Raw genomic sequence first — 27,999 nt, 5'->3', positions numbered from 1 at the left:
TTCTGTTTCCAGAAACCCCAATGGGGAAGGGCTGCCCCACTGGCCAGAGTACAACCAGAAGGAAGGGTACCTGCAGATTGGTGCCAACACCCAGGCGGCCCAGAAGCTGAAGGACAAGGAAGTGGCTTTCTGGACCAAACTCTTTGCCAAGATGGCAGTGGAGAAGCCACCCCAGACGGAACACATTGAGCTATGAATAGAAGATCCAGACAGCTTCGGGGGCCTGGAAGAGCAAAGACTTTTGCGAAAGGGATTGCAGGTTCAGAAGGCATCTTACCGTGGCTGGGGAATTGTCTAGTGGTGGGGGGCAGGGAACAGAGGCCATGAAGGAGAAAGTTTTGTATTTGTGACCTCAGCTTCGAGAATAAAGTATCTCTTGAAGGCCAAAATAAATGCTTGTGTCTTATACTGGAGATTAATCCATTGTTCTCAGAGACAGAATGATGATGAAATAGGCAATGTGAGAAGGAAGGTGGTTCTGCTGGGGATGACCTGGCCTAAGGACGAGCAGAGCCCAGAGGGCTCAGCCATGGATGGTGCTCAGGGGAACTCTGGGCCTGTTGATCGTTTCTGGGCCCCCAACAATTTCCAACAATAGGAGTTGGGATGGCCAGAGTGTAGCATCCAGACCCTCTATTTGGAGCTGTCTGTGGAAATGGACATGGCCCAGGCTGAGAATGTGCCTGGATCCGGGAAGAGGGAGACATGCTGAGGTGATCCTGTGGTACTGTTGCATGGCATTTACTGACCCTTGCACAGGCCTGCAACACCTTTCTAGTATGTACACTAGCCTCCCACAACCCTACATGAGGCTAAGTCTTCCAACAACTGGCCTAAACTCCCTCTGTAGCCTGGACTACTTCTGGTGTGGGCAGTGACCACCTTGGAGTAAGTCTCCAGAGGGTCATCCTAATACTGTGTCTTTCAGAATCCCATGGGTGATTTCTGGATTCTGTTAGTACGCAGAAAGCTCTACAGCATGTCATTACCACCTTATCAGCAAGAGGAAGCTGGATTGTCCTTAAAATTATAACTTTTCCTACACGAAAGAGCTGAAGTTGCAAGTTAAAATCGAAGGAAAGACAAGCACCTAGGGGGAGCAGTGGGATGTGAACACTGGCTTACTTCTCACCTGCAGGGAGGAGACGGGTTGACCTTAATGAGTAGAAATACTTTATGAATTTTAGTTTTAATCAGTGCTGAAGGCCAAGTCTTGCGCATGTGTGCAGGAGGGAGCAAACATCTTCTTGGGGCTGGGACGGGAGAGATTTGTTGTGGGGATAGGAGGGCAGAGCAGAAGGAGAGAGGACAGGGAAGAGGCAAGGTCACCCTTGCTCAACCCCTTTTTTTCTCTGCCAGGACTTTAACGCCTTGACACCCTAACACTCCCAGGCCAGGCAGGCAGCAAGACACATGGGGACAGTGAGATATAAAGCAGTGAGCGCCGCAGATTCCTGAGACACAAGAGGCAGATTGTTCCCTCTCTGCGTATGTTTGTATTTAAATAGCCTCACATTCAGACACGCAACTTGGATTTGCTTCAGTCTTCTCAGGATGGGTGAGAGAAACACTGGAAATGCTCAAAAGAGGCAAAACAGAAGACACCTGTCAGGATGGAGATGGCATCCAAGTGAATGAGCAACCCTGGGACGTAGGGCACATTGAATGATGCATGCCCATTGCTGAACCCTAGGTCAGCTGTGCTCAATGGAAAAGTACACACACATTCACCAGGATCTTCTAAAATTGTAGCTCCCTGGGTGTGGAGCATGCGCCAAGACTGTGTTTTCTAGCAGGTTCGCACGTGATGTTGATGCTGCTGGTCTGGGGATCACACTTTGAGTCACAAAGACTTTTTTTCTTCTTCCCCGCAAAGGGTGCCTCAGAAGAGGAGATCAGATTTAGCAAGATGGTGATGAAATTCTGGGCCAACTTTGCTCGCAATGAGTGAGGCTGTTACCTGAAGCTCTTATGACCCAGCAAAGCCACTCATAGGTATATATCCAAGAGAAATGCACTCATGTGGTCATTAAAAGATATGTCCTAGAACATTCTTCATAACAACACTATAATAGTCTAAAACTAGAGACTATCTATTATGGACTGAATTATGTTCCCCCCAAAATTCCTATGTTGAAGCTCCAACCCCTCATGTAACTTTATTTGGAGATAGAGCCTTTATGAAGTTAATTACAGTTAAATAGGTCATAAGTGTGTGGCTAGCGTCCAGTGGAACTGGTGTCCTTATAAGAAGAAGAAACACCAGAGCGTGCGCGCTCTCTCTCTCTCTGTGTCTATTTCTCTGTCTCTCTCTCTCTGTCTCACTGCTCAGGCACAGAAGAAAGGCCACATAGGACACAGTGAGAAGGCAGCTCTCTGCAAGCAGGAAGAGAGCCCTCACCAGGAAATGAGTCAGCTGGCACCTTGATCTGGAACTTCTAGCCTAGAGAACTAAGCAAACGTGAATTTTAGTTGATTAAGCTGACTCATTTCCTGGTGAGGGCTGTCTCCCTTGTTTGCAGATTGCTGCCTTCTCGCTGTGTCCTGGTCTGGAACTTCTAGCCTTGAGAACAGTGCAAATGTGAATTTCAGTTGATTAAGCCACCCAGTCTATGGTATTTTGTTACAGAATTCCGAGCAGACTAATACATTCTCCAAATGCCCTAAACCAGTAGAATGGATAAATTATGGCATATCCATACAATGAAAAACTATACAGCAATGATAACAAACTGCAGCCATATACAACAATACACGTGAATCTCCTAAACATAATATTGAGGGAAAGGAGCCAGATGCAAGAGTATGTGATGCTGTTCATATAAAGCACAAAACCTGGAAAAAGTAATATTGCTGTTAGACGTCAGGAATGTGATGACCATTTTGGGCAGATAGGCAAGGAGGGGGAAGTGAGCAGGGCCTGGAATTGAGCTCCATATGGCTTCTGGTATGCTGGTAATATTGTCTCTTGATCTGGGTCCTAATTACACAGTGTTATCAGTTAGTGAAATTACCAAGTCGTAATATATACATAGCGTGTATGTGTTTGTGTGAATGTGTATGTGTGTGTGTATATATATATTTCTTATATTATGTTTTATTCAATAAAAAACTTAAATGTTTGTACCAGACTTTAAGAACCTGTTATCTAATACAGGAGATAAGATTGATACAGATAAAATTACTGGTGATCATATAAATTATAGTTACAGGATAGAATATAAATGCTCAAACGCAGCAGTGATTTTAATCAGGACTTTATCATATGTACTAAGAGAAATCCAAATGAAACTTACCTAAAGCATATATTGAATAAATGTGGTCTCTCACATGAAAAGTTCAGGAGGTAAACAGAGCTTGAAACACAATTACATAAATAAATGTAATTAATGAAATAAATAGATTAGATAGATAATAGAAGATAGATAATTGGTAGAAAGATGATAGATAGATAGACAGATAGATAGATAGATAGATAGATAGATAGATAGATAGATAGACAGACAGACAGACAGACAGACATTTTATGGCATTATCTTCCTATAAAGAGAGAAGTCTGTTTCCTACAGGTCAAGGTAGAAAAGCTGTCCTCCAGGCACCCATGATATGCTCCAGCAACCTTGCCAACACCAGCCCTGCTGCCCGTGGGCTGGCCCCCTTGCCACCACTGCTCAGGGTTACACTTCCGCCCCGCTGTGGCTGGCCATCCGCTTTCGTAGCCGTCCTGTAATTTCAGACTTGAGCTCCACCCCATTCGTGGAGCACAGCAAGCTCTTGGCAATGAATTCCCTTGTATTTTGACACAATCATGGTGAGGTTTTTTCTCCCCAGTCCTTCCCGTCCCAAGGAATAATGAGGCACATTATTGATAGAAATTTTTAGCAGAGCACATGGGGCAGGAATGAGTGGAATCTGTCCCTGCTTGGGGAAGGGAGTTTCATTTAGTAGGTGGGTTACCCGGGGCAGCACCAGGTGGGGCAGCTACCCAGGTGCAGGGCCTGAGCCCGCTTCCCACCCTCCCCTGCAGCTCTGCTCTGGGGGAATTTTCTTTTTTCTTTTTTTTTTTTTTTTCAGACGGAGTCTCCCTCTGTCACCCAGGCTGGAGTGCAGTGGCATTATTTCCGTCACTGCAAGCTCCTTTTCCTGGGTTCACACCATTCTTCTGCCTCAGCCTCCCAAGTAGCTGGGACTACAGGTGCCCGCCAGCATGCCCGGCTAATTTTTTACATTTTTAGTAGAGACAGGGTTTCACCATGTTAGCCACGATGGTCTCGATCTCCTGACTTCGTCGTCTGCCCACCTTGGCCTCCCAAAGTACTGGGATTACAGGCGTGAGTCACCGTGCCTGGCCCTCTCCATTCTTTCTATCTATCCAATCTTTCTCATGGGCTCCCGATAGATGTCCACTGGGTAGAGTCTGTGAATGGAGTCAACTCCTCCTTGGGTCCATGGTTCCCAGAGATTTTATACTCTCACAGTGGCCCGCACTTGGCCTTCAGCACTTATTAAAATTCAGAGTATTTCTGCTCATTATGGTTACCCCGTCTCCTGCCTGCAGGTGAGAGGTAATGCAGTGTTCAAATCCCACCACTCCCCCAAGTGCTTGTCTTCCCGTTGATTTCAGGGTAATCATGTGCCTTGCAACTTCAGCTATTTGGTGCAGGAAAAGTTATGATTTTGAGGACAACGCAGCTTTCTCTTGCTGATAAGGCAGGAGTGACACTCTTTAGAGCTTTCTACATTCTAGCAGAATCCAGAAATCACCCCTGGGATTCTGAAAGACACAGTATTAGGATGACCCTCTGGAGACTTACTCCAAGGTGGTCACTGCCCGTAGCAGAAGTGGTCTGGATTACAGAGGGAGTTTAGCTGTTGAATGAGACAACCTCAGGGAGGGGTCTAGGAGGCTAGTGTACATACTGAGGAAGGTGTTGCAGACCTGTGCAAGAATCAATAAAGGCCATCCAACAGTGGCAAGGGATTACCTCGGCACCTCTGTCTCTTCCCTGATCCAGGCAAATTCTCAGCCTGGGCCACTTCCATTTCCATAGGCAGCTCCAAATGGAGGATAGGGATGCTGCACTCTGGCAATCCCAAATCCTATTGTTGGAAATTGTTGGGGGCCCAGAAATACCCAGCAGGTCCAGAGCTCCCCTGAGCACTGTCCATGGCCCAGCCTTCTGGTCTCTGCTCGTCCTGAGGCCAGGCAATCTCTAGCCAAGCCAACTTCCTTCTCATATTGCCTCTTTCATCACTTTCCTGTCTCTGAGGAGGATGGATTAATCTTCAGTACAAGACACAAGCACTGATTTAGCTATCGAAAGATCTTTTATTGCCAAAGCTGAGGTCACAAATAAAAAACTTGCTCCCTCATGAACTCTGCCCCCTGCCCCCTACCACCAGGCAATTCCCCAGCCACGGTAAGATGCCTTCTGAACCTGCAATACCTTTCGCAAAAGACCCCAGTCTTTGCTCCTGCAGGCTCCCGAGGCTGGATGGACCTTCCATTCACAGCTCAATGTGTTCTGTCTGGGGTGGCTGCTCCGCTGCCTTCTTAAAGAGGTTGGTCCAGAAAACCACTTCCTTGTCCTTCAGCTTCTGGGCCACCTGGGTGTTGGCACCAATCTGCAGGTACCCTTCCTTCTGGTTGTACTCTGGCCAGCGGGGCAGCCCTTCTCCATTGGGGTTTCTGGAAACAGAATCAAATAGAATTGCCCCAAAGCTGCTGTGCGTTCCCAACAATTTTCTGAGATGTGCGAGGATGCCCAAGTTGTCTCTGTCAAGAGGCTTGTATATCTCCAGAGATGGGGAGCTCACTATCTCCAGGTGTGACCTCTCCAATTTTAGAGAGCTCTCATTGTCAGAGTGCTATGGTCACAGGGTCAGGAGACTGATCACTAGAACCTTAGAAGCTGCCCCTTCCCAATAGGCATGCCCTGCCCCTGATCCTCACCAGCCCTGCTCCATCTTTGCCACCAGCCTCACCCACTGCGAGCAAAGTTAGCCCAGAATTTCATCATCATCTTGCTGAGTCTGATCTCCTCTTCTGAGGCACCCTCTGTGGGGAAGAAGAAAAAAAGCCTTTGTGACTCAAAGTGTGATCCGCAGACCTGCAGCATCAACATCACATGCGAACCTGCTAGAAACATAGTCTTGGCGAATGCTCCACACCCACTGAGCTGAGGTCTGCAATTTTAGAAGAGCCTGGTGGATTTGTGTGTACTTTTCTATTGAGCATGGCTGACCTAGGGCTCGGCAATGGGCATGCATCATTCTGTGTGCTTGTCCCACCTCCCACCAGGGTTGCTCTCTCTTGTGTCTTTTCTCCCTCTCCTGCACACATCCACAATTCATATTCTGAAATATAGCAGAGCTCAAGGCCCCTAAGGGTGTACAATTGGGACATGCCAAGCAGAGCTAGTGCATCCTGAGTGGCCATGGGGTGAGTCCCATGTGATCTATAACAGCTGAGAGTTAAGGCTTAGAAGACATTGTGAAAGGATTTTTTAAAATATTGTATAATATAAACTAAAAATAAAATCCTAACACCCTCAACTCACTGAACTGACCCTCTCTGGTCTAAGGGGAGCCCAGAAAAGCCCTAAACTGAGTTCCTGCCTGGAAACAGACAGGCGGTCAGACACACCTCATAATATCCCTTCCCTTTTGTGGTGTAGACACCACTGGACCAACATCAGCAATAAAATAAAGGTCATCATTCTGACAGAACACACTCTTTGTGGCAATAAGACACCAAATTAAAAAAAGATCTAAGACCATGCCGGGCAAATGTTCAGGCCTGCATCTCTACCCTTAAAGAATCCACTCTGTTCTCACTGCTGCAAGGTGCTTCTTTTTCTCTAGCAGCTAAACCAGCACTGGCCTGGAGTTAAGCAAAGTGAAAACAATTACAATGGCTGCAGCTTGCAGACACGTATGAACAGAACCCTGACCTGCCAGCCTTAACTATGGCTTTGATTGCATAAGAGACTGATTTCAGTAACTTTCACCAGATAAGAACATCATCAACCATGCACTGGACCTGGCCAGTGTACAGAGTCTGCTCACTTGCTGGGCTTTGTGTCCTGAGAAGACCTTTGGACTTATAGGCCCTAATCGTAATTTAATATTAAGTCTCCATTACCAGGTGAACATGGGCCACATTACATGCATGTTTGTTTAATACACATATGTCAGGACTATCTTCACGAATATCCATTGCTCCCCCTGTAACCTGTTGAACACATATGTTTAATCAATCCATTTACGTAAAGCTCCTACGCAATCCCACCTCGTTCGATGAACCTGTGTCTGGGCTTGGCCAGAGGTACCTTCCCAGCCTGTGGGATGGCCACCTTGCTGGCTATAAAGCATACCAAAAATAAAGTTTCCTCTCCTATTCCAAATTCATACATCCTACGATTTAAAAGTAACAATTATGAAATATATTAAATTAAAAGGCTTATGAGTTTTTGTTAGAGACAGACAGAAAGACAAACAGACACACATCAGACCTGACTCAGAGTTAACACCAATTCTAAACTCACCCTCAGTCACATTCTCAGCACTCCTGGGAGAGGGAAATTGATCGGTGGTTTCTCAACCTAGAGCAGGGCCCTGCATGTGTCCCACCACCTATCTTGTTGATGACACAGCCCAAGATTCTGAGTGTCTGTGCAGAGGCCACCTGAATACACATCCTCCCTCAGGTGTGTTAGAGCAGGCAGAACCTGGGGGACAACCCAATGACATTAAACCCTGTCATAGTGAATCCTGCGGGAGACCACCCCACACCTGTCTTGTTGATGACACAGCCCAGGATTCTGAGTGTCTCTGCAGAGGTCACATGAAGACACATCCCCCCACACATGCGTTAGAGCAGGAGGAAGCCCAGGGACTACCCAATGATGTTCAACCCTGTTATAGAGAATCAGGAAACTAAGACCAGGAGAGGAGAAACTTGCTGAAGCCCACCACACCAAGACTGGAACCCAGGTCTCCTAACTCCAAGCTCACGGACAGCAAGGAGCCATTACCTTTTAAAAATGGGGCCCCAAGGACGGAGAAGAGCTCGTCCCCGTGGTCTCCTATCACCGTCTTGGGTTTCATGTCTGATGAGAAGCTTGGACGATACTGAAACTCATACATGTAGGTGGGTGCTCCAGCATCTGAGAAGACAAGGATTCATGCACAGTTCATGTTGCCCGACACACACCTGGAGGCTACCAAGGTCTCCAGCTCCGCAGGAAACCTCTGGCTCTCAGCACAATAGAGAAACAGAGTCATGGGAAAGCTCAGTGACGTGCACTTGGCTGCATAGCTGGCTGAGGTAGAACCAAAATTTGAGCCAGATATTTGTTCAATGAACAAATGTTTAATGAACGAATGTGGAGACCCTGGGTCAATTCATTTAAAATAACTGCCAGTGCAGGGACACTGACTCAGCCTCATAAACCCCTTTGCCTGCTGGTGCATTCTCTCTCAAGACAATCTCTCTACATCTAGTTACACTGGATGTACTTCATTGATAACAGACTCACATTCATTCACTTGGACATTTTCCAAGTGTTTCCAAGCATTTCAGTGTTTCTCTCACCCATCCTGAGAAGACTGAAGCAAATCCAAGTTTCTTTTTTTTTTTTTTTTTTTTTTTTTGAGACTGAGTCTGGCTCTGTCGCCCAGGCTGGAGTGCAGTGGCCGGATCTCAGCTCACTGCAAGCTCCGCCTCCTGGGTTTACGCCATTCTCCTGCCTCAGCCTCCGGAGTAGCTGGGACCACAGGCGCCCGCCACCTCGCCCGGCTAGTTTTTTGTATTTTTTAGTAGAGACGGGGTTTCACCGTGTTAGCCAGGATGGTCTCGATCTCCTGACCTTGTGATCCGCCCGTCTCGGCCTCCCAAAGTGCTGGGATTATAGGCTTGAGCCACCGCGCCCGGCCGCAAATCCAAGTTTCTTGTCTGAATGTGAGGCTATTTAAATACAAACATAGGCAGAGAAGGAACAATCTGCCTCTTGTGTCTCAGGAATCTGCAGCACTCACTGCTTTATATCTCACTGTCCCCATGTGTCTTGCTGCCTGCCTGGCCTGGGAGTGTTAGGGTGTTAAGGTGTTAAAGTCTTGGCAGAGAAAAGAAGGGGCTGAGCAAGGGTGACCTTGCCTCTCCCCTGCCCTCTCTCCTTCTGCTCTGCCCTCCTATCCCAGCAACAAAGCTCTCCTGTCCCAGCCCCAAGAAGATGCCAGGTTCACAGAGATTGGCTCACTGGAACCACACATCGCTGCCCCTTCAGGGCTACCCGGTCCTGTGCCTCAGCACTTTGCATTTTCCACCTCTGACTTAATCTAAAAATCAGTTTGAAAATCCATTTTAAAAATCGGATTTAAAACTTCACTCATAACTCTACCACAGAGAACACTTCTTTTTTTATTTTAGCATATCTCTTTTTTATGTATATAAACTTGGGATGATATTACACGTGTTATTTTGTAATATACTACCATCACATTTTAAAAACAATTTTTTTGTAGAGACAGGGTCTCAGTATGTTGCCCAGGCTGATCTTGAAATCCTAGGCTCTCACAATCCTCCCACCTCAGCCTCCCAAAGTGCTGAGAGTATTGGCATGAGCCACCACCTCCAGTCATCATTTCTTAACATCCTTAAATATTCATCCACAAAAGGATTTAACAATGGGAGCTCACGCATCCCTAACCTCATGCCCCACCCACACATGTCATTTCAATGTGAGAATGAAGAAGAATTTATTCACTAGTCTTCGTCAGCCTCCTTCACTGCACCCTCGGCTCAGCAGGAAACGCGCTTGTGAAGATGCCATCTTTCTGTGGCTCTGTAATCCTCCTGTTAAATGGCTGCTTCAATGTCAAGCAAAACTTGCTAAAAGGAGGGTTTGACCTTGCCTTTGCCCTCAAAAATTTTCCAAAGGAACTCAGAGCCAACCATAGAAGAAAGAGCTTTGGGGAATGAGAGAACTTATTATAGGCAGCATGCTGCCCAAAACGTACTTTGTAAAACCTTTTTGGCTAAAGCCATTGATATTCATACAATTCCTAGAGTCACAACACAAGTCTTGAGAGGAAAGTAGGGCACAGTTTTGCCCCGTGACAAATAGGCACAATAAGAGAAGCAGAGACAATGAAAGACGTGTCATGAAAGACATGCAAATGAAAACAGGGTGATGTGCTTCTTTTTGGTGGGGAAAATTGGCAGCATTAACTTTTAATCTTAGTATCCCAAATGAGAAAGGAAATTAAGAAATCCACATTCTTAATTCTGGAATGCAAATTTGCATTATTTGCCAAGAGTTCTAAAATATTTCTAAGGTCCAGCCTAGTTATTCACTTCTAAAAATAATGCTAGGAAACTTATTAGACATGTGGTTGGAGATTTATAAACATCAGGCTGAGCTCAGTCTTATTGTAGCATCAGAACGTGAGCAGCCAGGCTAAACATCTAATAGGATAGGAATATTAAAGGCTATTTAATATAGCCATTTCATGCAATAAAGAATGGTTTGATGAGCTTTTATCAACCTTCAGAAAATCCTCACAACATACTGTTCTATGAACAAAAGCAAAATAGAAAATTGATTTTTAAAGTATATAGGACATGAAAAATATTTAGAAGAAAGCACAAAAAAATGTATATCACTTGCCTCCAGGTGGGGGAATTAGGAGTGACATCTAGTTTCTTCTTTATGGATTTCCATATTTTTGAAACTTTCTGCATATTAACTTTATCATATTAACTTTATATTCAGAAGTGTTGTTTTTATCAAAAAGAGTGAGACACGACAATAAGGGAAAGTTGATAAAATATGTGTCTTCCTGGAAAAATAAAAACAACACTGAACTCAAAGTCATGGGAAATCAGATGAAAAACGGAGGCTCAGTATTGCTCAAACCATCAGAGGATGGAGATGGGAACACTATATATAGATCAGACGCAGAGCATGGGGCAAAGCCAAGTGAGAGTTACGAGCACCTGCCCCTTCCTGTGCAAAGGAGTGTATGGGCACCTGCTAGATCAGCCTTAGTTAGTTTTTATCATGCTTATGAAGTTCTGCATTTAAAAATCCTTCCAGCATGGTTAGAGAGAGGACATTTCCTGGCTTGCAGACTAGGTGAATGACAGCTGAAAGAAAAAGAGGAGTCCTGTGAGCCTCCTCTAGTTTGCACCCAGGAGAGGACACTCCTCTCTAGTGAGCCCACGCATCCCTAACCTCACGCCCCACCCACGCAGCCTTGGGTCAGTGGTAGAAGGTCCTGCATAGACCCTGCCCTGGACCTGTGCTTGCCCATTACTGCACACACCGAGATAGACAAAAGCCAGTCTCAGACATTGCCATTCTTCAGACCACCTCCCCCACACCTGCCACAGCTCTTCCTTTTGGCCTTCTTGGTCCTTGACAATGCTTTGGATCCCATGCAGTGCTCCCAGTCTTTCCCCAGCTCCAATACTTAACAAACTTGTTTGCAGCCGGCTTGGACCTTAAAAACCTTCCACAACTCATCTTTCAATATTTGTCCTACAGCAGCCCGATGTGATAACACCAGGCATGGAGCCCTTGCAGCAGATGCTGTCAGTGTCTCACCCATATCCCCTCTTCCTGGGCATGCCAACCTGACTTCCACCTCCAGCATCTGTAGGGCCGGCCTGAGGCCTTTTTCTGGTCACAAGAGACTACTCTGCCCTTGTGTGCAGCAGGTCAAAGTCACAGGGAATAAACAACTCCTTGCAAGAGCCTTTAACCAATCACAAGTGGAAGCTGGTGGATAAATACCCCGGCTCCCTTGCCGCTTGCCACTCAGATGGGATGCCCCTGAGCACTGTATTCTCCATGTTTCCTTGAGTTTCCCAGCTCCAGTTGTCCACAGTGGATATTCTCTTGGCAATGCATCATGGATTGGATTCCATCTCTTTCCTCTCTCACTTCCCCACATCCCTATTGCTGTTATCTGGGATCATCACTTTAAAAAAACACTTGCCTCTGGATTTTTCTTCTCACAATCTGCTACTGGCACAAACCAAAATAAGACATCACCTCACTCCACGCCATATGGAATCAGCCTTTGAGGCCTGACCCTCGGCTGTTTCCACGACTGTCTATGCTGGGAGGCAGGTGAGTCAGACACAGAAGCTGGTGGGGTCCATGTCCCTCCCCTGTTCGACCTCTGGGACTCACCTCTGTGGTGCCGGGCCACAATCACAGATGGGACACCGAACATTACATCCCCCATTAAGTCCAGGAACAGGTCTTTCTTTTTGACAGGGTCATCTGTTCCTCCTAAGTACTTCTCAGTGGCTTCTGGAATCAATTCCTTAGGAATGTGCTAAAATAGATCAACAAAGTGACCACCACCCCGTGGTGAGCGATGCAGTTTCTCCAGCCCACCAGGAAGGCCTGCCTCAATGGTGAACCTTGCAAGCCCTGTGCAACTCCCCCTAGGATGGAAAGTGAAGTGGGGAAGGTGGAAAGATGGGTGAAACCCTGAGGCCCCAGTCTTCTTTTTGCCATTTAATTGCTCTATGATTTGAGCAAGTCCTTGTCCTTCTCTGGGTCTCAGCCAATTCCCATGATTCCTAGACTCTTACAACAAGGGGATAGGACTTCCACAAGAGTGACATGGCTGTCTTCTGGTCCAGTTTCCCTTCGGAGAGTGGATAGCCCATCAACTGTTAAAAAAAATTAAGCATTTATGAATCATTGGGAATTAATGAGGAGAATCAAACTGACCAACCAACCAAACCAACGCAGACTGAAAGTCCTCTAATTTGGGGGGTTTCTAAGGGCATGAGTTTTTACTGAAATGGGCAGAATCAATGAATCAAATGGGCTTATATCCAGAAACTCAAGCATCACAAAAATTACAAAAAAAAAAAAAACAAAAAAAAAACAAAATTGGAGAAGTTGTAGAAAAAGTTGGAAAAATGTGCAGTGTGTGTGTGTGTGTCTCTGTGTGTGTGTGTGTGCATGTGTGTGTCTCAGGTTGGGATCCCCACAGTGGTCAGTGATATGGAGAGGCAAGGTGTCTGCCAGGCCAGTGTGGAATACAGGGCTCTGGGAAGAGGACATAGATGTCCCAAGTACTACCACGTGTCACAGATGACACTGAAAGCCTTAGATCCTGCCTTCATGGCTTTGGTCTCTGGCAGAACCTCTGAAATCCTTCTGAGGGGTGAACTTCATATCTCTTCTCATAAAACAACTCTGCCCAAACCTCTGCACTCAGAGACGACCAAACTCTAGCATTGCTTCTAGCAGCTTAAGGCTGTGTCCCTAGAATGACCCCAGTATTCTTAACATACATGCCTGGGAAGGCTCAGCCCTGTCAAGACAATTTACTCTGCACCAGCCAAAACCTAGAGAGAAGCTGACACGCCCCTGAACCCAACTAGAGCAGTTACTCTAGAAACCTGAAATGATAAACACTTTCTCTGCCCTTTGGGATGTGAATCTACCACCCAACCCTGTTTCCCTGAGGACCTGAGAGCCTTCTCTTTGCAATGCAAGCATTCAGGGAGCTCACTCCTGATCTTCCCAGTGCCTGTGGAAAGAGTAGAGGCTGACTTCAATGGAAGCTTCCTGCAGTCTAACGCATGGCTTCCTGTCCTGAAGATAAGAGAAGTTTGTTTCTGCCCCAGGTGAGCCAGGATGAAGACATCCAGGTGGTCTAGTCACATGGACCAAGACCCTCTCCACAACCCACAGTGCCTTTCCCTTAGCACGCTCAGCCTTTAAAACAGCACCAGGGGTTAGTTTTGGGGATTTGAGTCCAATCCATACTGGACTCTTCTTTCCCTGCGCAATCATGTTACCGAATAAATTCTGTCCTACTGCTTTAATCATGGTCAGTTTTGTGTGTCCTTGACTGGAAGGAGAACACTTTTTTTGCTTTTAGAAGTCAATCTTTTTTTTTTTTCATTTTTTCCCCCAACTTGTATTTTAGATTTGGGGGTACATGTGCAGGTTTGTTACATGGGTAAATTGTGTCTCTGGAGTTTGCTGTATGGATTATTTTGTCACCAGGTATTGAGCATAGCACCTGATTAGGTAACTTTTCCATTCTCCCCCTCCTCTGTCCGTCATCTCTCAAGTAGACACTGGTATCTACTGTACACTAGAAGTCAATGGTAAATCAAAAGAAGCCACTTTCTTTGGATCTTTTCAATGAGGTGATGGAAGACCACGAGTGATTTATGGGGGAACTATGCATACCCAGCCAGAGGTGGGAAGCCAGAAAGCCCCTGACTGCCTCTCCAGACTCCTCAGCTCCTTCCCCCTCCTAGGCTCCCTCAGTTTTCCCATCTGCACAGTTATTTTCTTTACTGGCCCTCCTAGCACAGACACTTCAGGATTCTTCAATAGGAAGACAATCAGAGAGTCTGGGGAGAGGGGATCCCAGAGCCCTGAAACCCCAGTGACAACTGTCCCCTCCTGGGGAAGGTTTCCATGGAAGTGGTAACTCCTGCTGAAGGGAACAGCTGCCCAGGACTCAGAGTGGTGCTTGGAGAGGGAAACACTCCTGGGACCAGAGACAGGAGGGCTGATTTGGGTGGGTGAGTCCCTCCAAGAGGCCTGTGCCTTCTCACCGTTGGAAGAAACCAGCCAAATTCCTTCTTGTTAATTCCGATGATGTAGGGGACAGTGAGGAACTTCCTTTCAGCTTGAAGCTCCTCAGGTGTTTTTGGCAGCACCACTCCATCAATCACGGTGGGCGTGTGGGGGTAACTCTGGGGGAGAGAGCAGCACAGTGCCTGTGATTTTCACCCAAGGTCACACTCATGTCCCCAACTCTGCCTGTCTGAGGGTGAGACCCGCACCCCAGACCGGCGTGACCATAGGCCATGGCTACACACGCTCAGGGTCCTAACTAAGGAGGGTAGGTGTGTGGCTCAAGGGTAGAACTTCAGGCAGAGGCTGACACTGGTCAGATGATGAGGAGAGGATGAAATCTTCACTCAGACTGAAATACATGTATTATCTATATAAAATTACATGTCTATGTATTTCAATTTGAAGCGCATGCATTTGCCTCTCTCCGTCCATAGTTGATTTTCGGTAGTCCCGGCAATTGCTTCTGATAAAACTCCCATGAGTGCTGAATTAGAGAATAAAGAGTCATCACTCAAAGGGGAAATACTGGGTTAGATTCTTGCAAACCTCTGGTCACAATATTTTCATCAACCTTCCTTTATGTGTGGTTTTCTGTTGAAAGACACTTTACATAATATATAAGTCTTACAAAGAGTGAATTATAAGTAGGGTTGTTTTAAATAAAACACCAGCTGGAAAGCCCTTCCCATTTTTGTGACCCTGGGTAACATGACTTCAAATTTCCTTAGTTTTCAACTTCACAACAGTGCTGTCCACCCTGCTTTTTAAAAATTCCTTCATCATCTCATGAATCTCCCAATGTAGTTTCTTTTCCATCTTTCCACATCTCCATCACACACAGTAGGTGTTACTTTAGCACTTCCCATCACAGCCTCACGTATGAACTGGCCAATTTCCTCCTTCTTTTCCTGGATGTGCAGTTTTGCAGATTTTTCAACACTGAATGCACGGCCAGCAGTACTACTGAAGCTTGTCTTACACAGGGGCCTTCCCCGTAAGGCACAGCACGGACTGTTTAGCTCAGGAATGCCAGACAGCAGCGCTACTCTTGGGGGCTACTCTTAACAGTGACATCACCACAAAAAGCACAAAAATGCAGAACACATGGCACTAAATAGACCGCGAAGAGGACACTTGTTAGCATGAGAGATGAAACAAGAAGACAAAGGTCGCCTCGCCGGATCTTAGATGGAACGTGCCCATCATGCAAATCCAGTTTCCCCTGCTCTGTGCCTGCCTGTGTGTGACCATGAGAGTGCCACCAGTATCGATTTGGGGGTTACAAGGAAATTTTAGTAAGCAGGTGAATTTATAAATGCAGAATCTGTGATTAATGAGGAGAGATTGTGCTATCCATCTGTATTTAAATAAGAACTGATGTTGATCCATGGGTGGCTTTGAAGAGGTACTGAACCCTCATCACTCGAGGAGCCTAGACTAGGATGTGATGCCCTATTAGAGAGAAAATCATGAATAAAAGAATCAGTGATGAACTCACAGTATATTGATCCATATCCCCATTTTAGGTTTTACCTTTGATAAATAATTTATATATGGTCACAGATTAGAGAGAGCCTAACTCACATGTTGCCATCAGGGCAGCTGGTTCTGGGTACAGTTATATATTTATATTTCATATTTAGTCACAATGGTGTTAAAAACGGAGCATGGACATTGAAAGCACATTAACACCACCTGAAGCCTGGCTCTGCTACTTACTGGTTGGGTTTCACCTGTGTGGACCCCAGTTTTCTCATCTGAGAGGTGAGTTATTGTGAGGATTAAATGGCTGAACACATGTAAAATACTTAGCACAGCACCTGGTGTCTGGAAGGGCTGAATGAATGTTAGGTGTTACTTGTTAGCAGGGTTGCTGCGGGTCCCTCTCAGAGACATCAGTCCTCTGTGCCATCTTCCCAGTTCCACGCCCCATGGGCTGTATTTCCCTCCTGGAGATCAGATGGAACTGGACAATTCTTAGCCTTTGAGACCCTATGGCTTCCAGGACCTTTGGTCTGCTCTACAAAAGCCAATGACTGACGAGGTAGTTCAGGCTGCCTGGGGGAGATGTTCTGTAAAGTGAACCAGACCCAGCTGGACAAGGTGCAGATCCTAACCCAATATGGCTGACAATGCAGAACAGGATTGGGGTGCAAGTCTGGGTGCCTTGAGAGGCTGTGCAGTTCAGGCAGGGCTGCCATGGGAGGCCAGCAAGACCAGCCCCTCTGAAAGGAAGATGCAAGGCAGGCTACATGGAGGAGGCACTGCCCGCCTGCAGTGGGCTCTGGGCAGTGAATGATATTGACAGGTGAGGAAAGGAGTGAGAATTTCTAAACAGTGGGAACTGCATGAGCAAAAGAATACAGGTGTCTCTGTGCAGGGTCAATTCCAGAAATACCCAAGAGTCCTGGGCTTGGTCGGATGCCGTGGGGCAGGGTGTAGAGAGAGGGACAGGTGCAGAGCCTACCTTCTGCACAGTCTGGCACATAGCGCGCATGCAGGTGTGTTTTGAAGGACTAACTTCATGGAGGGAAGGGGATTTGTCTCATAAGGAAGATCAGGCTTTTAAGAAGTGAGGGTGACGTGCTCTATCTCTGTTAAGGAAGGCCAGTCTGGCTGCACCATGAGACATGGAAATGGGGAGGGGATGTGAAGTACAGGAGGATAAAAGTTGAGGAGAGAGACAGGATTGCCCCATTTGAGTGGTAGCCAAGTGGGAAGACTGCCATCAGCAACAATGACAAGTGATTGTTGTCCACTCAGAGTTTGCAAGTGATTGCCCTGTGTGGGCATGACCCTGCTTGTGTCAGAAAGCTCAGGGCATCCTCTACTCCTCTCTCTTTCTTACCCCTTGCATCCTGTCCATCAGCGAATCCTCTCTGCTATTCCTTCAAAGATATCCAGACTCCAACCACTCCTCCCATCCCCACTACTACAGCCCTAAGCAGCCAGGAGCCCTTGCCTGGATTATGGCAATGCAGTGGCTGCCCAGCTGGTCAGATGCATCCACTCTGCCCCTTTCCTACAGTCTATTTGAGCACCAGGGGCAGAGACCTTTGTGAAATCTAATATCATGTGACTCCTCTGTTCAAAACCTCCAAAGGCTTCCCACCTTGCTCTGAATCCAAATTCAACTACTTTAAATGATCCCTCTCCCACTTCCCATTACCTCTTGACCCTCAAGCCAGTCTGTCCCCACACTCGGTCCTCTCCAGCTAGACCTGCCACTTCCGTCAGGGTCTTTGCAGTGGCTGTTCCCTCTGCCTGGAATAGGCTTCTCCAGGTTTCCTGACAGCTGGCTTCCTGCCTCCTCCAGAGCTTGGCTCAAATACCACCTTCTCATTGAGCCATTCCAGGATCCTGCTACTTAAATGGAAACCACCTGCACTAGGCCTGCCACTAGTCTTCCTGGCTGTGTTACCCAGGTGAGTCACTGCCCCTCTCTGGGTCTCAGTATCAAGCACACAGGAGTTACTGTAATTACCCGAGAGAGGATTCTTTCACTCACAGTTAACTGGAGCTTAAAGGTGCTAAGACTCAAAACCTGTAATCAAAAAAACAAAAGGTCTTTACCTTTCTGGGGTCTCCATGTAACTGCAGAGTTAAGAATTTCTGTGAAGACAAAGACAGTGAGAGGCTTCCCAGGAGAACACTGAGCTGGGTGACTGGGGCAACAGAGGTGTCAGGTTCTCCCTCTTGGTGCCAAGCTGGCTGGGCCCAGAGGAAGTGGGCAGGACTCTGGCTCTGCTAGGCCTGAGCACAGGGTGAAGGCATAGAATGGAGGGGTGGGCACCAGCATGGGAAGGATGGGCCAGGGACTCTGAGCCAGGGTTGCTAGAGCTCTGGATAGGACACCTGCTTTTGGAGACTGCCCTATCCCCCATCCCTCTCCCCTTTCTGTTCCCCAGGGAAGAACATCCCCATTCTTTTTCAGGAACCCCTTTCTTCCCCTATCGCTCCATGAATTCAGGTATCTATAAGATACCTGGGGTGCTCCATCTCCCTGATCGCGGATACTAGTGCATGGATAGGCATACACCCATGACAGTCCAATAAAGTTTACCACAGAACTTTTGCAGGAATTATTTGGAAAAAGGGTTTCTAAGTAGATAGGATATAACTCTAGAGCACGGTTGTCTTTAACCTTCCCAGGAGACATATCCGCCTAAGAGTGAAGCCAACACAGAGTTGTGCAAAGAGAAAAGATAGAGAATGGTAGATTCTCAATAACATCCTATAGGCATCTGGATCCAGCAATGCCTGAAGCTCTCAACTCCTGAGTTATTCAGTTAACATGAGGATGCTATTCCAACACATTCCTTTTTCCATTCAAGGCACCTTAGGGGAGTTTTCTCATCTCCAATTACACAGCTCTGACTCATACAACCCACTGAAACTCACCCTACCCCATGCTTCTCTTTGGTGTGTGTTCACGAAGATTGCAGTCGTTGTAGCATTGCACTGTAGCTCACATGTCTGATCTGTTCACAGGAAGTAACCAGTGCAGGTCTCTCCATTAAGGATTGTAGTCCCACTAGCTAGGGGTGTGTGTGTGTGTGTGTCTGTGTGTGTGTTTGTGTGTGTCTCTGTGTGTGTGTTTCTCTCTGTGTGTGTTTCTGTGTGTGTGTCCAGTGTGTGTACTGGAGGCAGTGGGTAATCATGGAGGTACTTCCACAAGATCTCAGAAAATCTCAGAAGGATGTCCCAGAATCTTAGGGCTGGATTTTCCCAAAGTCACCAACTTTTTCCTTTTAAGCTGAGTCGTCTGATGCCACATGCAGAATTGCTGGAATATTTGCCTCCTTCCAGGCATTAGAAAACAGGTGTGTTTTAATTCCTTGAACACTTTGATCATTTAGAGCCTGAGCCAAGACTTAAGCTCCAAGACCACATTGGACTCAACCCATGGAAACACAAGCAGAGTCCAGTGGTAGAGGCTGGCCCTGAGACCCAGGAGTAGCCTCAGGTCCAAGGAGAGAGACCAGGCAACTCCTGAGCTTGGAATTCACACCCTTCCCCCTCAAAGGGAATAGTTCCCAATGGCCCTGGGTGCTGTGTCATCTGGGTGTTTGTCCTGCTGGGCTTCCCCGTGATAAGCGACTGCCACAGCCATCCATGAATCCTAAAGATCCCCAAGTCCTAATATGTGAGGACAGCAGGAATGGCAGAAGATATTCTAGACCTGCAGGTGTGGGTTCTGGGTCCTACAGTGTTGCCTCTGACTAACTGGAACTGTGACATGAGCCAATTACAAAATTCATCTGTCTTTGTTACCTCTTTTAAAATGGGCACAATGATCTCAAAGCTGAATTTCTCAAGAAAGATAAGGTGGAATCAGGGTTAAGGGCATGAACTCCCAAATTCCTCTGTCTGGTCTCAAACCCGGCTCCTCCACCTTCCCTGTGAAGCATCCCTGATGACTATAATGAATGCGTCCCCTCTGTGCTGCCACCATACTCAACCTGCGAAGTATATGAATGTGTTTCTCTCTGGATAGTTCCTTGTGAGCGGGGAGCATGTCCCCTTCATGTCTGTTTCACTACCTCTAACACCCGCCCCTACATACTTATCATGGATGGATGGGTGGATAAATGGTGGAATGGATGGGTTCGCCAATACCTGGAGTACAGTTGAATTGGATGGATACATGAATAGATGGGTGAAAACTAACAGATAGGTGATAACTGGATTGTTGATTTTGGAGGAATGGATGATAGAGTTAAGATATATGGTGGCTGGATGATGCATGAATAGTGGATAGATTGAAAATAGATAGATAAAAAGTTGTGAAGAAGTTGATGTTAGATTGATAAAAAGATATCAGTGAATTGGATGAATTAGTGAACAGATAGATTCATAAGAAGATCATAGTGGATGGATTCATGATTGAGTGGGTGGATGACTATCCTAGAATGAAAATTGAGTCAGAGTCTCAGAAAATCTAGAAAATTGGACCACTACCAGGTCTAATACTGAGAGTTTTTAAGTCAACGAAAATAAATTGTGACAGCTTTCTGAAAATCTTTGAGCTTAATATCTCCATTCCCCAAATTCAGGATGATGGTGTCCCCCTGGAATATGTAGTTTAGTTTCTCAAAAATACATCTGAAAACAAGAATGGCAAAATATTAAATTTTGGTCAAATGTCAAATTTGGTCAATTTTTTATCATGTTGTTTTTGGACTTTTTTTTTTTAACATTTGTGCCTTTTTTCAATAAAAAAGAACAAATTAGATTCCCCGTTTAGATACTGAGACTCCAGAGACTTGAAAAATTGTCCCAGGTAACAGTCCCAGGGCAAGAGGACAGCTGAAATGAAGAAGTCTGGGACCAAGTTTACAGGATTTGGGCTACAGGAGCAGGCAACTTAACCATTTTCGATGTCGTCTCCAAGAGCTCCTCTTCCGTCTTCTGTCGCAGACACTGAACCATGACAGCTGAGGTGGTGGTTTGACACCCAGCAGTGTTAGCAATTTTCTGCAAAGATCACAGGCAACAATAGAGTTCAAGAGTGAAGTCCTTTCCCCCCATCAATATGGAAAAATGTGTTCTATCCCAATCCGGACTTGTACAAGCGGCTGGGGTAGCAGAAGAAACTACATAGGGCCATGTAGTGTCCATGTCCCCTCCACATGGACATCTGGCTTTGAGCCAAAATGACCTCTGCATACCTCTTGTTTTTGCCTTCACTTATTCACCTAGTTTTGTTGTGTGAACAAATGAATCAATGAGTGAATTCCCCAGGAAGCAACCCTCATTATCAGGCGCTCAGTGTGGAACCGCTCCAGGCCTACAGCCCACAAGTGGGTCTACAGAACTCAGACCCTGAGAGACCCAAGACACCATTACTGCCCAACATGGTATCAGGCCCTGGCACACAGGTGGAGTGAAGGCACAGACAGGGCACTGTACTGGCTGTCTAGGCCCATAAGCTGGAGTCTCAGCTCTGCCCTGATCACCTGCTGCCCTTGGAAAATCCCTTCCAAGCCCTGCATCCATTTACCCGACTCTGAAACTGAGAGGTTGGGTGTCTGCTTGCCCTTCCTGCTCAGCCACTGGGGCTTCAGTGGTTCTAGGAGAATATCAGCTAGAACCTATGGCAAGAGTGACCCTTGAGGATTCAGGAGCATAGAACCAAGGGGATGGGGGCGTCCAGCGGGGGACTTACCTCAGCCAGGGGCTTGATGTCACCGTCCTCCAACAGAGCATGAGTGAGGGCCACACCACTCTCAGAAATGGCCCGGTGGAAGAGATTCTTGGACAATGGAGAGAAAATCTGGGACCAGAACGGAGGGGAGGAGAGTTCATGTTCAGGGGTGGGGTCAGTTACCCACTCACTCTTCCGGACTACATCCACCCTAGCTCTGCCCTGGCCCATTCCCCTCAGATCCTGGGGGTCACTGAACACGGTGTCTCCTCCACTCACTTGGCCTGCTTGCCAGACTCACCTCCCACCCAAGAGAACCTCCCACCCAAGAGAACCTAAGTGGGATCAGGACAGGGCACAGGGCAGGGACATGACAGGAGGTGTGTGGCAGCCGAGCCTAACCAACAAAGGTGTTGGAAAGGCAGCTTAGCATCTCCTAACCACAACTTCTGATTCAGCATCTCCATTACTCAGAGCTTATCCTATAAAATGATCCTGGAGGCACACAAAGATTTCTAAGGATGCCTCCGCTGTTTACAATGGTACACACTGGACATAACCCAAGGGTCCAATATTACGAGATTGGGCAAATAAATGGTTTTTCATTCTTATCGTGGAATACTGTACAACTGTAAAATATATTATTAAGGGACAACATTTAATATTTAGTAAAGCGTTTGTGTTGTATTATAATATTCAGGACAGTATTTTCATAAATAAAAAAGACAAAGATTGATAATAGATGATAGACCTATTGATAGGTAGATTGATGGATAGATGGACAGATAGATATAAAGTCATGGAAAAGAAGACTAGAAAAATCCATGTCAAACAGAGCACAGTGACTATCCCTGGGTTATGGGATTGTAGATGGCTTTTGTCTTTCTCGGGCTTATCTGTATTTTTCCTTTTTCTCTACTTTAAAAAGTATAAAAAATGTTTTCCTCTGTGTATTCAACTACAAAGCCAACACAGGAGTGAAGACTCCAGTAGTGGGCTGACCCTCTGCCCACCTTGTGGCAAATGGAAGGCTTCCTACAGCTCCCGGTACTTCTCGTCTGGTTTTTCACCCCAGCTCCCCCAGTTTCTCCCTCACCCAATCCCCCACTCCAGCAGGACCCCTCATACCCCCAGGTTGTGTCTGTGTCCCACAACCCCTGCCCCATCCCTCCCTATCCCCGGCTCCATACCTCCTTCCTCTAGCCCGCCTGCCCTAGCTCACCTGGTCTCTCAGTCGTAGAGACTGTTGCCTCCTTCTTAGGCATTAACCAGTCATCAGACCACCACAGAGGAATCCCCAGCCTGCTCAGTGTCCATGTCCCCTCCACATGTAGATCTGGCTTTGAGCCAAACAATACCTCTGCCCACCTCTTGTCTCTGCCTGCCCTTACTCATAATTTATGCCTATTCCTACTTCCCAAGAGAAGGGAAGTGAATCCTCATATTAAAATGAGTGATAGAGAGAGAGACAGAGAGAAAGAGAGAGAGAGCTCAACCAAGCTAGAAGAGGGAAATGCCACCATTGCAGGCTGCAACTGGAGATACATAGGGCCCTGGGACATTAAGCTTAGCTCAGATTCCTGGGGGCCAAGGAAAGCTTGGTTTTTAGCTTTCCACCACCTGATGCTGGACAGTGAGTAGGGTCAGTCCTGAATACAGGTATTGTAAGCAGAAGTGTGCATAGCTGGATTGACAGGTGTCTAAGAGGTCTCATCAGCATCACATCAAGCATGGGGTTGGGCCTGGTGCCAGGAGCACTCACAAGAACAGAGACACTTTCTCCTCCCGATGACTCTCCAAAGATGGTCACAGAGCCTGGGTTCCCTCCAAAGCTGGCAATGTTGTCCTGGACCCAACGCAGGGCAGCCAGCTGGTCCAGGTGGCCCCAGTTCCCCCGGCTGTGTTCATCCCCTGTGCTGTGAGGAAGAGAACAGGTTGAGGGTGGGGAGCAGAGATGTCATGGCAGGACCTTCAGGACTAGAGATGGGGCTGGGGGCTCTCAACGAGCGCCAAGGCGGGTGAATCACGATGTCAGAAGATCGAGACCATCCTGGTTAACATGGTGAAACCCCATCTTTACTAAAAATACAAAAAATTAGCTGGGTGTGGTGGTGGGCACCTGTAGTCCCAGCCACTCGGGAGGCTGAGGCAAGAAAATGGTGTGAACTTGGGAGGTGGAGTTTGCAGTGAGCTGAGATAGCGCTACTGCACTCCAGCCTGGGCGACAGAGCAGGACTCCATCTCAAAAAAAAGGAAAAAAAGAAAAGAATCAGGCTGGGCTTCATCCCACAAATGGTTATATACCCAAAGGATTATAAATCACGCTGCTGTAAAGACACATGCACACATATGTTTATTGCGGCGCTATTCACAATAGCAAAGACTTGGAAACAACCCAAATGTCCATCAATGATAGACTCTGGATTAAGAAAATGTGGCACATATACACCATGGAATACTATGCTGCCATGAAAAGCTATGAGTTCATGTCCTTTGTAGGGACATGGATGAAGCTGGAAACCATCATTCTGAGCCATCTATTGCAAGGACAGAAAACCAAACACCGCATATTCTCACCCATAGGTGGGAACTGAACAATGAGAACAATGAGCTGAGAACACTTGGACACAGGGTGGGGAACATCACACACCAGGGCCTGTTGTGGGGTGGGGTGTGGGGAGGGATAGCATTAGGAGATATACCTAATGTAAATGACGAGTTAACGGGTGCAGCACACCAACACGGCATATGTATACATACGTAACAAACCTGCACATTGTGCACATGTATCCTAGAACTTAAAGTATAATAAAAATAAATAAATAAATAAATAAATCATAAATTAAATAAATAAATAAAAATAAATTTTATTAAATTAAATAAATAAAAAATAAAAATAAATAAATTAAATAAAAATAATTAAAAAAACAAATTAATTAAAAAAAGAATAAGGCTGGGCTTCAGCATCTCTGAGACCCTGCCTTGCCTTGCTGCAGTGGTGATGTATGGTTCTACATTCACTCAACTGGCAACTATTTACTGAGCATCTACTGTATGTTTGACACTATCCTATGAGCTAGAGCACATCTGAGAGCAAAAAGGGTAAAACCTGTGATGACACAGAGCTCCCACTACAGATCACAAGCAGATAAACAGATCTATAGAGAGAATATAATGATGTCAGGTAGTCAAAGTGCATTGAGGTAAATACAATGGAGTAAGGAAAAAAACAGGGGTGGGACAGGGGGTGCCATTTCAGATCGCAATCAGGGAAGGCCTTCTGGAGGCAGTGGCATTTGAGGTTTTGGAGGTAAAGACCTTCATAAAACAAGCACAACAAGCACATGAGCCTTGCAAATATCCAAAGAAAGGAATTCCAGGTAGAAGAAAAAGCAAGGGCAAAGGCCCTGGGGCCCAGTGAAGGAAAGTGTGAGTCAGGAGGTGCAGCTAGAGGCCTTGGGGCCCTGATAAGAACTTTGGCTGTCATCGTAAGGAACATGGGAAGCCCCTGCAGTGTTTTGCGCAGAGGCATTGCATGATTCAACACACATGCTAAGTGATCACTCTTGGTACTGTGCGACTCAGCCTCAGGATAAAAGTGGCAGGTATCTGAAAGTAAGTGTTAGGATCATAATCAAGGTGAGAGACAGAAAGCTTTGGCTGGGGTAGGAGCCAGGGAGAAGGTGCGAAGTAGTGGATTCTGAAGGTGGAGCCAACAGAGTTAGGAGAAAATAGAGAGTCCGGGCTGCCCACAGGGCTTTCTCCTGAGCCCCCAGGAGGATGGGGCAGCAGCAGCTGAGTGGAGGCGTGGTGGGAGGAGGAGTGGGAGTCAAGGATTCAGCTTGTTCCTCCTTCTGGCACCAGCCAGGGGTGGGGAGAAGACAGTAAGTGATGCCTGCAGGTTTCAAAGGTGAGATGGGCTGGAAATGGGGGCTCTGGGCTGCTCCCTGGGATCACTGGAAATTAGTAGGGAGGGAGAGGGAGACAAGAGAGGCCTGTGGACAGGGAGGAGGAGGGACCAGGAAAGGGACTGGGAAGGAAGCATGTCGCACAGGCTGAGCGGCCATTGGCTGCTGCTGTGAGGTTGGGTGGAGAGTAGGGGGAGGTCATCGGTGACCGAGAGACCAGCTGAGTGGCGTATCCAGGAAGAAACCTGACTGGCATGGATGGAGGAGACATACGGAATAGAGGAAGTGGAGACAGATCATGAAGCAGCTTTATTATAATGGGGAGCAGAGACACAACCTGTGGCTGAAAGGGATGAAGGTGATACAGCCAAGACTGACCTGGGATGCCTAGCTGACGGTAGACCAGAACCCATCCTCCATCTCCCTAGGCCTATTCATCAGTGAGGGGAATCCCTCCCACAGCCCTCCCAGCACTCACCCGAGATTGGGGTGCTGGGATGGTAACACTTAGAAAAGGTTCATAGTAGTTGCACCTTGAAGGAGATCTGACTCCTGTCCCCATGGAGACCTGATGGGGAAGACTCCATCCTTGCTTCCTGCACTTGCCAGATTTCAAGCAGAAAATGGGGTGAGTGGGCCCCAACACTCCTTCAGGAAGGGGTCAGATGCTCCCACACCCCACCATCTGCAGCCCCCATTTCTTCACCCACAACATGCCCTGAGCTCCCTCTGTGACTCTGCCCCTTCCCTCCTTTCCATGAGAAGTCAGATGTGTCAACCTTCAAGAGCTGGGCTGCCTGCTAAGTGTCATGACAGAGAAATTCAATGTGCTGGAGAAACATAGGTGAAGAAGAGATGAGTCTTTCAGTGGAGGTAACTGGGGGCTGGGTCTTGCAGGATGATGAGGAGTTCCTCAGGTAGTTAGCATTCCAGGCAGAGGAACAGCACATGCAAAAGCTCAGAGGCAAGTGGATGAGTGTGGCTGGGGAGTGAGAGGGTAGGTAGTGTCCAATTATGATAAGGCTTGTATGCTACAATGAGGAACCTAGCTAAGGTCTCCTGAGGGTTGACATGACCAGAGGTGGGTCCTAGCAGCCTCATGTTGGGGGCCAAAGTGCAGTGAGGAGAGTCTAACTTCTTACCTGAAGAATCCCAAGATGCCCAGGCGGTGCTGAATGGTCACCACCACCACGTTTTCGTGGGCAGCGAGGACCTTCCCATCATAGGTTGATGCTGCACCCACCACCAGTCCCCCTCCGAAGATCCACACCATCACCTGGGCAGGGAGGAAGCAACATACCAGTTACAAGACACTGAGCCAGAGAGCACTCAGAGGGTGTTTTGTTTGGTGACCTACCTGTTGGTCACAACTAAAGGAGGATGTTACCCAAAGTTCACCAGCGCCCAGCAAGGTTGCAAAAGCCAGTCTCTCTCCTCCAAAATTCTCCCAACCGGGGCCTGAGCCACCACCCCACTGCACATATCCTGGCTGCCCCTTTCTTTCTACCCAGCCTCCAATGCCTCCTCCTCCCAAGGCTCTTCATGCTGAGAACATCATCATGGGCATAGCAAAGGCTAAGGATGTCGTGTTCTCCCCCTCACTCCCATCACCCTCAAGCCTGGACTGTTTATGCACTCAGCGTACCCATGGGGCAGCCCTTGTATCTCAGTTTCATCTCAATTTACTCTCTCATGGCGAAGTAAACTTCTCTGTGCATGAATGATTGTCTCAAGAAGCACACATACCTGTGATAGTGTCTCTTCCCTAAATGCCTCCTCTATGACTCTGCATCCCCAAATCCTATCCATCCTGCACAGCGCAGCCTAAAACCCACCCGCTTCCGGATACCTTCAATCAATGGACTAACGCTGTCTGAGAACTTACCATGTGCCAGGAACTCTGCTAATACCCGAGATGAGAGTAGGTACAATTCTTAATGCAAGGTTCTTGCATTTTAAAAGTCCACATAGTGGGGAAGTAGTGAGAGTGACTAAAATAATAATATTGTAATAATATTATTCATGAAATATAAAAGAACTCATAACATAAACCATGTACTAAGTGCTGTTCTAAGCACATGTAGTTCTAGAACCTGTGACCATTCCTAGAGGTTCTCCTGCCTCCAGGTTCCCAGAGTTCCCATTTCTCCCACACATCTAATCCCTGCCTGCTTCCTGGGGAGGGACTGAATGTGCATTCATCTGTGTGTGAAGGCTGAGCCCGAGGGCTGGCCTGCAATAATATGCTGAAGAGAGGATTTGTCTCTACAGCCCAGATGGCAAGATCTTCGAAGGTAGGGGCTGCGTGGAG

The 27,999-nt window shown here is 47.0% G+C and overlaps 2 protein-coding genes across 15 annotated transcripts in view; one reads left to right on the top strand and one right to left on the bottom strand.

Moving 5' to 3' along the window:
- Positions 1-5,489, top strand: part of LOC707412 (liver carboxylesterase 1) — a 37,886-nt gene extending 32,397 nt beyond the window's left edge. For 8 of the 11 annotated variants that reach the window (XM_015126192.3, XM_015126191.3, XM_077986054.1 and 5 more), the window contains one exon: positions 13-393. In XM_015126192.3, coding sequence (XP_014981678.3) covers positions 13-196 — 184 coding nt within the window. In that variant the 3' untranslated portion in view covers positions 197-393. Of the gene's footprint in view, positions 1-12; positions 394-4,027; positions 4,199-5,290 lie in introns of those variants that run through there. The other 3 variants (XM_077986053.1, XM_077986052.1, XM_077986051.1) reach the window with 3 other exon arrangements.
- Positions 5,310-27,999, bottom strand: part of LOC707292 (liver carboxylesterase 1-like) — a 58,198-nt gene continuing 35,508 nt past the window's right edge. For 3 of the 4 annotated variants that reach the window (XM_077986057.1, XM_077986055.1, XM_015126188.3), the window contains exons 4-14: positions 26,831-26,964; positions 23,543-23,696; positions 21,802-21,909; positions 21,006-21,110; positions 18,207-18,245; positions 14,609-14,749; positions 12,611-12,691; positions 12,201-12,348; positions 8,037-8,168; positions 5,986-6,058; positions 5,310-5,689 (exon numbers count right to left, since the gene is read on the bottom strand). In XM_077986057.1, the coding sequence (XP_077842183.1) occupies positions 5,509-5,689; positions 5,986-6,058; positions 8,037-8,168; positions 12,201-12,348; positions 12,611-12,691; positions 14,609-14,749; positions 18,207-18,245; positions 21,006-21,110; positions 21,802-21,909; positions 23,543-23,696; positions 26,831-26,964 (1,296 nt within the window). In that variant the 3' untranslated portion in view covers positions 5,310-5,508. Of the gene's footprint in view, positions 5,690-5,953; positions 6,059-8,036; positions 8,169-12,200; positions 12,349-12,610; positions 12,692-14,608; positions 14,750-18,206; positions 18,246-21,005; positions 21,111-21,801; positions 21,910-23,542; positions 23,697-26,830; positions 26,965-27,999 lie in introns of all 4 variants that reach the window. The other variant, XM_077986056.1, reaches the window with a different exon arrangement.

This window comes from Macaca mulatta, chromosome 20, assembly GCF_049350105.2.
Source record: "Macaca mulatta isolate MMU2019108-1 chromosome 20, T2T-MMU8v2.0, whole genome shotgun sequence".
In the NCBI taxonomy this organism is placed as follows: domain Eukaryota; kingdom Metazoa; phylum Chordata; class Mammalia; order Primates; family Cercopithecidae; genus Macaca; species Macaca mulatta.
Note: the sequence above shows the minus strand (reverse complement) of the source record. Positions and strands in the feature narration are given on the sequence as shown.